This window comes from Pteropus vampyrus, unplaced genomic scaffold (genome assembly GCF_000151845.1).
Source record: "Pteropus vampyrus isolate Shadow unplaced genomic scaffold, Pvam_2.0 Scaffold271, whole genome shotgun sequence".
NCBI lineage: Eukaryota > Metazoa > Chordata > Mammalia > Chiroptera > Pteropodidae > Pteropus > Pteropus vampyrus.
Window position 1 is genome coordinate 1,176,456 of NW_011889052.1, and position 11,438 is coordinate 1,187,893.

Sequence of the window (11,438 nt, forward strand, 5' to 3'; positions counted from 1 at the left end):
TTGATACACTCATGCATTGCTAAATGCTCACCACAATAAGGTTAGCTAATGCATCCTTCACCTTACATAATTACTACGCATGGACTTAGTACCGCTGGAACACGCTAAACTATCCCCACCTCAGAGCCTTCGCACTGGCTTTCACTATCTGTACTGCTTGCTGCTTCCTGTTTTTCAAACGTCATTGCCATCCACCCCCACTCCAGCACTCCTTATCCACTGTCTGTTTTATTTTTTCTTCGTGCACATATCACATGACCTGCGATATAGATTTTACTCATTTACTTGGCTTATAGTCTCCTCCACTAGAATGTCAGCTCTGCCAGGGCTGGCACTGCTTTGTTCACTGATGCATCCTCAGTGCCGAGAATACTATCTGAGTATAGTATATAATAAACAAAAATGTGTTGAATAAACAGAATTGCAAAAAGGTCGCGCCCCGTACTATATTATGAAACCCAAACTCCTTCGGGTGGCCTCCAAAACTCTAGGACCAGGTGATCTCGCCCTCGCCCACCTCTGCCACCTCCCCTCGCTTCTCCCTCCAGTCACTTTGTGCTTTCCTCGGTTCCAGGAACGCGCCAAGCTTCAAGGCCTTTTGCACATACCCTTCCCTCTACCTGCAGCGCCTAGCCCGCGCACGACCCCAGCCCCGATGCCTTCCGGTTTAGCACCCCTCCTGGTTTCCGGACATTCCCCTGACAGAACGACCCCCACCCCAGCCCCATACCTGGCGCGCCTCGCGCTCGAACTGCAACCCCCAAACGAACGCCGGCCACTCAATTGATCCCTGAGCCTTCAGCACCCGCCTCCAGACGGCCGCTTCCGGCAGGGGGAGCGCAACTTCCTGACTAGGAGCCAATCAGCGGGCCCGCGGGGAGGTGTAAGCGAAGGGGTGGGACGCGGGAGCTCCGCTTCCGGTGGCAGGGTCTGGGGAAGGGGCGGCAGGCGCCATGTCCGGCCGCGAAGGTGAGTGTATGAGGCCGGCGGGGTGGAGTGGGACAGCACCCGGTGAGGGCCGGGCTGAGCGTGTTCGTGTCGTCCATAGGTGGCAAGAAGAAGCCCCTGAAGCAGCCCAAGAAGCAGGCCAAGGAGATGGACGAGGTGAGGGCCGCGCGGAGGCGTGGGCGGGCGCGGAGGGGCTGGGAAACCCGCCTGGAGTGAACCCGCTCTGCTTCTCCCTAGGAAGATAAGGCGTTCAAGCAGAAGCAGAAAGAAGAGCAAAAGAAACTCGAGGAGTTAAAAGCGAAGGCCGCGGGGAAGGGCCCCCTGGGTAAGTGAGGGCTAGGTAGAGCCCAATCCAAACAAATGTTCTGAGCATCGGTCTGGACGCGGCCCGGGCAGGCCCGTGTCCTGCTTGGATGGTGAGTGGGGAGGTCTTGGTTCTTGGTGTCCACTGCGTCGGATGGCCTAGCCATGCTTGGATCCGCCGCAGCGGGAAGGGACGAAGTCAGGCCAGGTCTGGAAACGAAATCTGCCTGCCTGCCTGCCTGCCAGGCGGTCTGCTTCCCTTCCTTGGAGGAGAGGCAGAATTGGAAACACAAAAATTCATATATCTTCGAATTCATACAGTTGGGTTTCCAAATATCCGCCACAATTTCTTGCCCCAAAGCCGTATTTCACTATATTGTTAACGCTAGTAAATACTCTTGTATCCCTCGCCTTTTGACTTTTGGATGCTCCTAGACTGAAATGTAAAGTCCTGGCTCCTTGGCATGCTAGTTGCACTATATGCCTTTTAAACCTTTAATATTCTACCTCTTTTCTTTTATGTAGGAGAAATTGATTGCGTCAAAAAATGTTTTTCAAGCCCAACATCCCTAATATTTATGCTTCTTAAATGCTGTTTACATTCATCAAACTAGTGATTATTTCCTCCACAGTATGCTCTATTGGATCACTGTGAGCCTCACTAGGGATGGTGGAGGCTGTGATGGTGGGAGTGTCATCCAGGGCTTACCAAGACCTCTATCCCAGTGGGCTGGATTCATTATTATTTATTCACACAACACTGAGATTCTAGCTGTTGTGATCTCTTTTTGGAGTAACATGGTGAGGTATCTTGCACATTCCCTTACTCTGTGTATAGGAACGTCAGTCCTTAGTGAAATCCTATACTAATTGTTTCCATTGACATCATCTAATTTTTTTAAGGTTTATTTTGTCAGTCCTTTGGGATCTTCATTCCTATATTAGGCATACATAATTCCACATCTATTAAATTACCTACTGTGTGCCAAATATATAGTCATTTATAAATCGGGTAAAGTACAGATATTGAGTAAACCAGGCCCCAGGATCGTAATGTGGAAGGTCGTGTGATATGACGTGGCAGTTAAGAATATGGAGGTGGAAGTTAGACTCCCCAGGTTGGAATCCTGGCTTCATCACATACTAGTTTATAACTTCAAAGACCTAACATTTAAGACTTCGTCATCTGAAAAATGGGTTGATAGGGGATGAGGATTAAATGAACCAATCTGTGAAGCACACAACACAGTGTAGATCCAGACCAGTGCACAGCAATTACTTGTGCCACTGCCTCATCCTCATTCTACTTTTGCCCAGAATAGACAATATTGGTAAAGCCCTGTATGTGATTGTGTCAAAAAGAATGCCCAGTACAAGAGCCGAACCTTCTACTTCAGGCCCCTCAGGCTTCTACCATAAGAACTGTATCTTTCCCTAGATGAGACTTTTTTTTTTTCCTTTTGCAGCCACAGGTGGAATTAAGAAATCTGGCAAAAAGTAAGCCGTTCCTTGTGCCTGGGGCAATGGTGATACTTAATTCCATTCCTGTTTTAACATCCGGATTCCCTGCCATAACATCTATAGCTAGATGAAGTTGTTTTGGAGACTGTTGTACATTTGAGAATAAACTTTTGTAAAAAAAATAATAATAATCATGCAGTGGCTCATCTCTTTAATTCTTCTTATCAGCCATTTCAGCCTTAGCAGTGAGGTCAGAGTAAACCCAACCTGGAATCCTGCCAAACTGTGTTCTTTAGTCTTTGTTCTATCCTGAATTCTGTACCGCCTGGAATTAAACCAACCCATTTGAAATGGCTGTTGTTTTTGTGTGGTTGTATATCTGATAGTATATTACATAAGGTGTACTTTGGAAAGAAAACCCATCTTTTTCTGTTAAGACATCCACATTGCCATTTGTTTTAATGGGGTTGCTAATCTGTTCATGTAAGGAGTCTGCTGTATGCAGGCTGAGCTTGTACCAGTGAACAAGTTCCTATTGTCAAGGAACTTCTCTATAGTGAGAGGGCAGCAGGACACTTGATACATGTCACAAAGGGAAGAAAACTGGGGAAGGAAGAGATTCCTGAAAGTCTCTTAAGAACCAAGCTTATTTCGAAGCCCCCAGGTATGCATTTCTACAGGGGCTTCAGAAACACCCTTCCTAGGTTTTTGTGGCTTATACTCCACATTCAGCCCATCAGGAAAAAATTAAATCTGGTCCCTTCATATTTCTTACAATGCCCCCACCCCATTCTAACCCTAAAATCCCTTGCCTGGATCTTTAACTACTCATATAGTTAACACTAGTAAATACTCTTGTATCCTGAATCAATTTACTTCTGGACGCCCCTACACTCAAGTGTAAAGTCCCAGTTCCTTGGTGTGCTATTTGCGCTATATGCTTTTTAAACTCCTCACATTCTGCCTCTATGTAAGAGGAATTGATTACATAAAAAAGCAGATTTGTCTACCTGCCCCTACCTGTGCTCCCTTACAGTCTAATCTTTACTTAGGACAGAGTGATCTTGCTAAACTGTGAAGTTATAATTCATCTCTCCTTGGCTCAGAATTCTTCAGTGGCTTCTTAGAGCAAAAGCCAGAGTCCCTACAATGACCACTGAGGCCCTAAGGGATCTAGACACCATTCCCTGCCCTTTGATATCTACAGTTCATCGCCTTGATCCATCTTGAGGCACAGTGGCCTACATTACAAGCAAGCGCCTGCCTTACTGTATTGTCGCCTATTTTTTCTGTCACTCCCTTTAGAGAACTAAAATATCACAATTGTGAATTCTTCCCTGATCACTGTAAAAAGGGGCAGTCCCAATGTCTTACCCTGTTTCATATTTTTCTCCTGACGTTTGTTAATTATCACCCTTGACTCCAGGAGGAATAACTTCCTGGAAGACAGAGGCCATCCATAATGTGTACTAAATGCATATATATTGAAACATTTAATTCAGAGGCCCAAGTCATTGGATTTCCCCTCCAGAACCATTGATACAACAATGGGAATAATGCTAAGCTTTCTTTGAAAATGTGTTTTCAAAAAGGGCTCTAGAATTAGTTGGATTTCACTACGTCAAAATTGGAAAATGTTTTGATAGATCAAAGCGTGTTTTATGACTCAATGTACTTGACATGAAGGGGAGGGGGGCGGAATCCTTCTTTGGTCCTCTCTTGGAAAGTTGCATATAGCCAGCAGCATCTTCTTTGGACTTTTTTAGGCAGTCCCTGTGGGACCTTGCCAGCTGGCACCTAGCCCTGTGCTGCTGAGTACAACCCTGAGATCCAGTGCCAGCACACTGCCCCTAAGAGTGGAACCTAATCCCTCCTGACAAATCAAGTGCAGTCCTGTCTCTTTACAGGACCAGAGACCTGCAGCAATTAAAACTTAGGCAGCTATCTGAGGGAAACTACCAGTTACCTTAAAAAACGAAAGTATTCCAGAGCCTCTAGGCCCTGACAACCATCTCCCTTTCATTTACTGCTTTAACAAAACACCGACAAGACAATCACAGGCTAAATTTGGCACTGAGCATGGAAGGATGAAAGTCTTGCCCCTAACTCTCCAACACCCTGTTCCTGTTAACTGCCCTACACACCACTGCTGCCCAATAAAATCCTGTCAGGCACTCAAACCCAACTTGAATCCCTGCTCCTCTTTGAAGCCTTACTTATCTCTGCCACAGATAACTGCTACCTGGCACTTGAGTGGTTTCCATTTTGGTGGTGTATGCTTGTCTGAGTAGTCTTAAGTGGCAGCCTCCTCGCTCACTCTGGTAACTCCCACTCAACCTGTAAGACAGCCTACGTGCCACTTACAGGGGTCCTTCCTCGCCTTCCTGAGCCTCACTCATTTCTTTATGACCAGCACTTGGGACAAAAACACTCAAGCGTTCTCAAAGAAATTAATGAATGAATAATGTTAATGGCCTGAGCAGTTTCCACCCTCTCCCAACACATGCACAACCTTTTCCAGATCACTCCTTAGACTTTCTTCCCCATACCTACCTCAAATGCACACATTCAAAACACCTACTGTTCTCAAACATGTCTGCTCACAGTTATATTCGTACTCGCCTAACCCTCTCTCCCGTACTCCTTCCATGAGAACCTCGGGGCATGTGAGAGGTGGGTCTAGCACAGGACAGCGAGGTTGCAGAAACCCCTAAGTGCTGGCTGCGAGTGTGGATGTCGAGGCGAACTCCAGCGTGGCTGTGTACCCCACGAGATGCTAGGGAGGGGGCGCACAGCAACCGCGCGGTGGGCCGGGTGAGCCCGGGACCCGCGCCCCTGCTACCTTGCAACGCGCCGCGCACAGCCCCGGCTGCGGACCTACTGAGTCCCAGCAGCGGGTATAGAGAGGAAGCACGCGACCAAGAACAGGCACTCAGCGAAGCACGGCGGCGCGCTCGGATGTACGTCATCCCCCCGCGTCAGCCGGCTGGCGGATGATTGGCCCGTGGGCTTGGGGGCGTGGCCCCAGCGGCTGAGGCTGGTGGCGGCTCGCGGGCGGTTGGTCCAGTTTTCCAGTCTCGTGGTTACCGTAGCCGACTCGGTGCCTTAGGGCACTGACCAGCGGCAGGCATGGCTGGAACCTCCGCCCCCGGCAGCAAGAGGCGGAGCGGGCCCCCGGCGCCTAGCCCCGGCCCGCCGCCCAGTACCGGGCACCCTCCGAGCAAGCGAGCCCGAGGCTTCCCCGCGACCGCGACTCTGGATCCCGAAGACCCGTTCGGCCCGCACGGGGATTTCACCGCGGACGACCTGGAGGAGCTCGACACCCTCGCGTCACAGGCCCTGAGCCAATGCCCGTCCGCTGCTCAGGACGTGTCCAGTGAGTGCACCTAGGGGTCTTTTTTTCCCCCGAGGGTGATATAGACCTCTCCAAACACCATTGATGGCTGTGGCTTCAGGACTTCAGCGACCGCTGCCCCCGGTGTCTTACGCCCATACTGACCCTTCACCTTTTAAAAATATAGAACAGCTTGATTTAAGCAGCTGTTGTGCCCCAAAAAGTCCTTTAATTTTGAGGAGAAATGGATCAAGAGTGTCAATCGATTTGAAATATGAAAAGCTAGGTTAACATTTTACTTCAGTTTCTAAAGTTAGGGCCACTAGGTTCTTAGTTCTAAACAGAAATCCTTGGAACACGACTCCCACCACCATCAGAACCATCACTACCTATACACGGAGACCCATTCTTGTGACAAGTTTGGGAGGCTTTAGATCTAATGAAGACCACTGTCCCCCTCGAACTGTATGAGCATAAGAGGGGTCTGGCAGAGGCAAGAGATGAAAGAGACTTATTCTTTTTACAACCAGTAAATTGTACTAGGTGGCCAAACCTTAGGAACTGCAGCACACTTAGCAATGAGCAAAAACCCCTTCCTTCATGGAGCTTGCATTCTAGTTGGGGAATGAATGAATGAAATCTGTGGAGCTCCCAGAAAGAGGTTTTGAGGGCAACTTTCATTTCTATTTGGATGTCTCACAGACATCTTAAATTCCACATAATCACTACCTGGAAACACAGTCATCCTCCAGCATCTCCAGCATGGTGCCTGGCAAAGCAGACACGCAGAAAACACTCGATGACCAAATGTTCCACACGACAGTGACTAGTACCACTCTTATCAGGTGGCACAAGGTGACAGCTCTCTTACCTTGACCATACATCTAATTCTTTTCCAAACCCTGGAACTTTACCTTCTGAATCTATCTCTGGAATCCAGCCTCTGCATCATCGCTGCCATCTCCCTGATCTGTGTTACCATCACTCCTCCCCTGGACAATAGTCTGCTAAATAGTCTTCTCTGTTCCAGTGCTGACTCCCTACAGGTCAGACTTCACAACACAGCTAGAGTTATCTTTTTGAAACAAATCTGGCTGTGTGTCATACAAATAGACTTGAACATTCCTACTGAAAGCCTTTTAATGACTTCCCACCGTTTGTAATATAAAGATCTAAATCCTTTTGTGGCCTGCAGGGCCCAGCATGGTCTGTCCCTTCCTCTCTGGTGTTTAGCCACACTGCCCTCCTTCATTCCTTGAATTCTCCCTGCTTTACAATATAGAAACTTTGCACATTGCTGTTTCTTGTCCATCCATTCCCCATCTCCACTCGTAGTTACTTCCTGTTTGTTCTTCAGCTTTTGGCTCAGTCATCACTTCCTTAGGGGAATCCTTCTAGTCATTCAGTTAGATAAAACCCCCTATTATAGGCTTTCCTATGTTCTCTGCAACTCTCAACACAGTTGTAATTCTACATTTGTACATGTGATTATTTTTCAACGTCTTATAAGCTCCACCAGTAAGGACAATCCATTTTGCTTACCATTGTACCTTTAGAGACTAAATCATGCCTTGCACATTGTAGGTGCTTAGTACATATTTTTAAATAATAAATCATTGAGTTCTGACCAGTGAGATCCCCACAGTGCCTTTCAGCCTTTAGATGAGATTCTTAAAATTGGGTGGGGGATGGGGAGAGGGTGACAGGATCTATTATTTCGTAAGGATTATTTATGAGTTTGAGTCAGGTTCTTAGGTTGGAAAGATACCTGTATTGCTTACTAGATGTTTCTCTAATTTGCTTTCAAGAGGGATTCTTTTCAACATTGTCTGGCAAAAGTGGGAAAATATTGGGTCCTGAAAAGTATATGAGAACTGTTTTTTACAGGTGTTCATAAGGTCCCCAGATTAGATGGACTGTCAAAAAACCCTTCAGGAAAAAACAGAGAAATTGTTCCAGTTAAAGATAATTTTGAATTAGAGGTACTTCAGGCACAATACAAAGAACTTAAAGACAAGGTAAGTGACTTAATTTGAGCTTTTTATAGCTAATTCGTTCACTCATGCATGCATTGTAAATCAATGTACAATAAAATAGAAAAAAGTTTTAAAACGAGTCCAGATTCATCCGCATGAAATGGGGGAAGGCTGGGAAAAGAATGCCAGAAAATTGAGGCTGAAAGAAACTAAATCTTGAAATTCCTTGGCCTAACAGCCAGTACAAGAATGCAGACACTGTATACCAGATCCAAAAAGAGATACAAATTTTCCGTTTTAGCACAAAGATAAATTTATAAATTATGTCTTATGTAAATGATACAACATCATAATGGTTGCTATTTTCATTAGCAGTTGTACAAAAAAGCAGACATCCTTCATGTGCCCAACCTCGGTCCTTAGGAAAACCAGGAACATAATGTGGAATTTTAGTTCTGTGAGGTGTGTGACCCAAATTGTTTAAGACCTATTAGAGCCTACAGAATCTGTATGCATGAGTGACAAGTGTGTCTTTAAGCTGTCTTGCTAAATATCAGCTGTCACATGAAGGAGCCTAGCAGACCATGGCGACATCTGGTTGGTACAGATATATTTTGAGCGCTCATTGGTCTGTAGGACATATTTTACATGGGCTTTTTCCATCCCCACAGCTATGTGTTGAAACAAGTACATATATAATTTTCCTTTACAAACTTTTCACAAGATTGATTTGGGATTTGTAGATGAAGGCAATGGAAGAAGAAGTCCTCATTAAAAATGGAGAAATTAAAATTTTGCGGGACTCACTGCATCAGACTGAATCGATTTTAGAGGAGCAGAGAAGATCACATTTCCTTCTGGAGCAAGAGAAAACTCAAGCACTCAGTGACAAAGAAAGGGAATTCTCCAAAAAGGTGATCCAGAACATTTGTTTTGGTTATTATGGACACTAGCTTTGCCTGCTCACTGAGCTCCTTTAGAAACAATGACCAAAGTTGCATGTACATCTTCTAGGAAGATTTCAACAGTTGTCTTAAATACTGTCTGCTATCAGCTCATTGCATGTACTTTTCCTCAGGCTCTGCATGTGGTTTGGAAAAGCAATCTGAAGCCACTTTGCTGTAGTGGTTGGTCTTGGCAGGTATAAATCGCTAGCTTAGACTTTCTAGAAACAGGTTTACATTAGGACTCCTTTGGCAGAGCAGAAACTCAATTGCTCTAGCTTAGGCCGAAAGGAAATGTATTGGCTTCTATAACTAAATCTGGGAGGAAAGTGGTGTGCTGGAGCCTTAACTGCCTCTAGCCTTGCCAGGATTCATCTTTGCTCTCTGCACTGTAGACAGGCTTCATCCTTCTGGAAGAGGACGTGTTCTCCAGAAGCAACTAGGCTCGTGTTCCAGAGCAGATCGAAGACTTGGGCTCCCATCTCAAGTTTTAAAGTTCTGGGCAAGTTTTAAAATTTAAAATTGGTCTGATCTTGGGAGCCTTTGAGATCTTGCTGTCTAGAATATAGCCAGTTTGGCTCAAATATAACTCTTATAAAAATGCAAAAATAAAAATAAAATTGGTCTGACCCGAGTCAGGTGCCTGTCCTTGAACCAGTTGCTGTCACCACAGAGATGAGGGTTCCCATTCAGATCACATAGAGGTGGTGAGATGATCATTCCTCAGGGGAAAGAGATGCTGTTCTGGGAAGAAAAACAGTAGTTGTCCAGAGTATACCCCGACTTGCCTTTAGCACCTCCCGAGTCTTCAGTCTCAAGGACGTGGAGTCTTCATTCAGCAAACTTAGCAAACTTGAAAGGAGCAAACTTTAAACTGCCTGGGCCTAGCACTAACAGGAGCAGCTGCCTTTCCATAGGTATGGTGAAGAAGGAGGGATTTGCACTTGGACAAACAGTTTGAGTCCAGGCTTTATCTCCTACCAGTGGTGAGCTCAGGGCAATGATTTCAACTCTAAGACTCATTTCCCTAACCTAGTCCAGGAAATAACCAGAAGGTGGTTATGAGACTTAAAAGGTTCTGCACTTACTGTGTCTGGTGCTCTGCCTGGCACAGAGTGTGCTCAGGGGAGTGAGTGACAGCAGATACTCTTGGCCGTAGACCCTGAGGGCCAGAGCAGCAGGTCTGCCCACACTGTATAGGGTTTTGGTAAAACTCTTTCAGATACTCTGCCTAGACTTTCAGAAAGGCCTGGAATTGTGCACCACTGCATTCACGAAAAGGCCAACATGTTACTGTGTGAGATATGGCTCCTTGTCAAGTTCTGTGCTGGGCATTTTACATTGAACATTCTTATTTAATTCCCCCAACTGTGAAGACAGGTATTTCTGTTACAGGTAAGCTGAAGTTCAGAGAGTCTGAGTAAATGATATTTGAACCCTCACAATCGTTCAGATCAAAATATCTTTCTAGAATACCATGCTGTCTTTCAGAAAGAAACCTAAAGCTTGCTATTTTAGGACATTTATGTCACAGCAGACTTTCAAACGTATTTTTCATTATTTGTTTTCCATTAGCTTGAGATTTTAAAGCCCAGAGGTATTTGTGTGTATGTGATGAGGGCACTACAGGTATGTTTCTTTTGCCTTTCAGCTCCAGTCACTGCAGTCCGAACTCCAATTTAAAGACGCAGAGATGAACGAATTAAGGACAAAGCTTCAAAGCAGTGAACGAGCAAATAAACTAGCTGCTCCCTCCACTTCCCACCTCAGGTAATCATGTTGCTGGAGGGAAAGTTGAGTTTTGCATTGTTTAATAGAAAGTCTGAAGAACAACATCAGGCTAGTTCTGAATGAAGGCCATTTAGATGCTGGGGCTTGGGCCTAGGTCCTCTTTGCTGAAGCCCTCAAAGATGGTTTGGATGAGGCCTGAGTGGTTTGGGGCATCACAGCATAAAGGCCCCACACTCTAGAAGTACTTCCACTATATAGGACTTTATAAACACAGCTCCACAGGACTAGAAAAGGCTGGAAAGATCATCTCTAAACTCTTGGGGTTGGCCAGTCTTATTTTTATATAATTTGTTTCAAATAACTGATCTTACCCCAAGCATAAGTGTATTTCAGTCCCAACTACTTGAAATAATTTTTCTCATTTGCTGCCCTGGCACCTTTGTCCAGCAGCCCCCGCCTTGGCTTCAGATATGATGAGCTTGCTCATGGTCTGTGTCCTGCCCCCGGCTGGCACAGTGTCAGTGTCAGCCTGGAAATTGGAACGGTATGAGTCAGAGCATCTTTCTCTGGTATCAAGCATTCTGCTGTCTTTGCTCGTAATGGGCAGGGTGTGAAATTGACCTCTTCTTGCTTTGCATAGTCCAGGTAAGACAAGAGAACAGAGGGAGTCCAGCCTTGTGCCTTCACCCATCACTAACAGAAGGGCCTTGACCTTGTCTGATTCAATCAGAGTGTTAAGAC

The 11,438-nt window shown here is 45.8% G+C and overlaps 2 protein-coding genes and 1 long non-coding RNA gene across 8 annotated transcripts in view; 2 read left to right on the forward strand and 1 right to left on the reverse strand.

Moving 5' to 3' along the window:
* CCDC51 (coiled-coil domain containing 51) overlaps nucleotides 1-830 on the reverse strand; it is a 7,390-nt gene extending 6,560 nt beyond the window's left edge. The window contains exon 1 of the mRNA XM_011375366.2: nucleotides 731-830. The gene's annotated coding sequence lies outside the window, so the exon portion shown is untranslated. The remainder of the gene's footprint in view (nucleotides 1-730) is intronic.
* Nucleotides 831-872: 42 nt separating this feature from the next.
* Nucleotides 873-3,063, forward strand: LOC105302358. The gene is made up of 4 exons (XR_896814.2): nucleotides 873-969; nucleotides 1,049-1,104; nucleotides 1,186-1,273; nucleotides 2,718-3,063. It is a non-coding gene; the product is annotated as an uncharacterized LOC105302358 (long non-coding RNA).
* Nucleotides 3,064-5,732: 2,669 nt separating this feature from the next.
* The window catches only part of ATRIP (ATR interacting protein), a 17,065-nt gene continuing 11,359 nt past the window's right edge, over nucleotides 5,733-11,438 (forward strand). For all 6 annotated transcript variants that reach the window (XM_023520581.1, XM_023520582.1, XM_023520583.1 and 3 more), the window contains exons 1-4: nucleotides 5,733-6,088; nucleotides 7,934-8,064; nucleotides 8,766-8,936; nucleotides 10,618-10,736. In XM_023520581.1, the coding sequence (XP_023376349.1) occupies nucleotides 5,842-6,088; nucleotides 7,934-8,064; nucleotides 8,766-8,936; nucleotides 10,618-10,736 (668 nt within the window). In that variant the 5' untranslated portion in view covers nucleotides 5,733-5,841. The remainder of the gene's footprint in view (nucleotides 6,089-7,933; nucleotides 8,065-8,765; nucleotides 8,937-10,617; nucleotides 10,737-11,438) is intronic.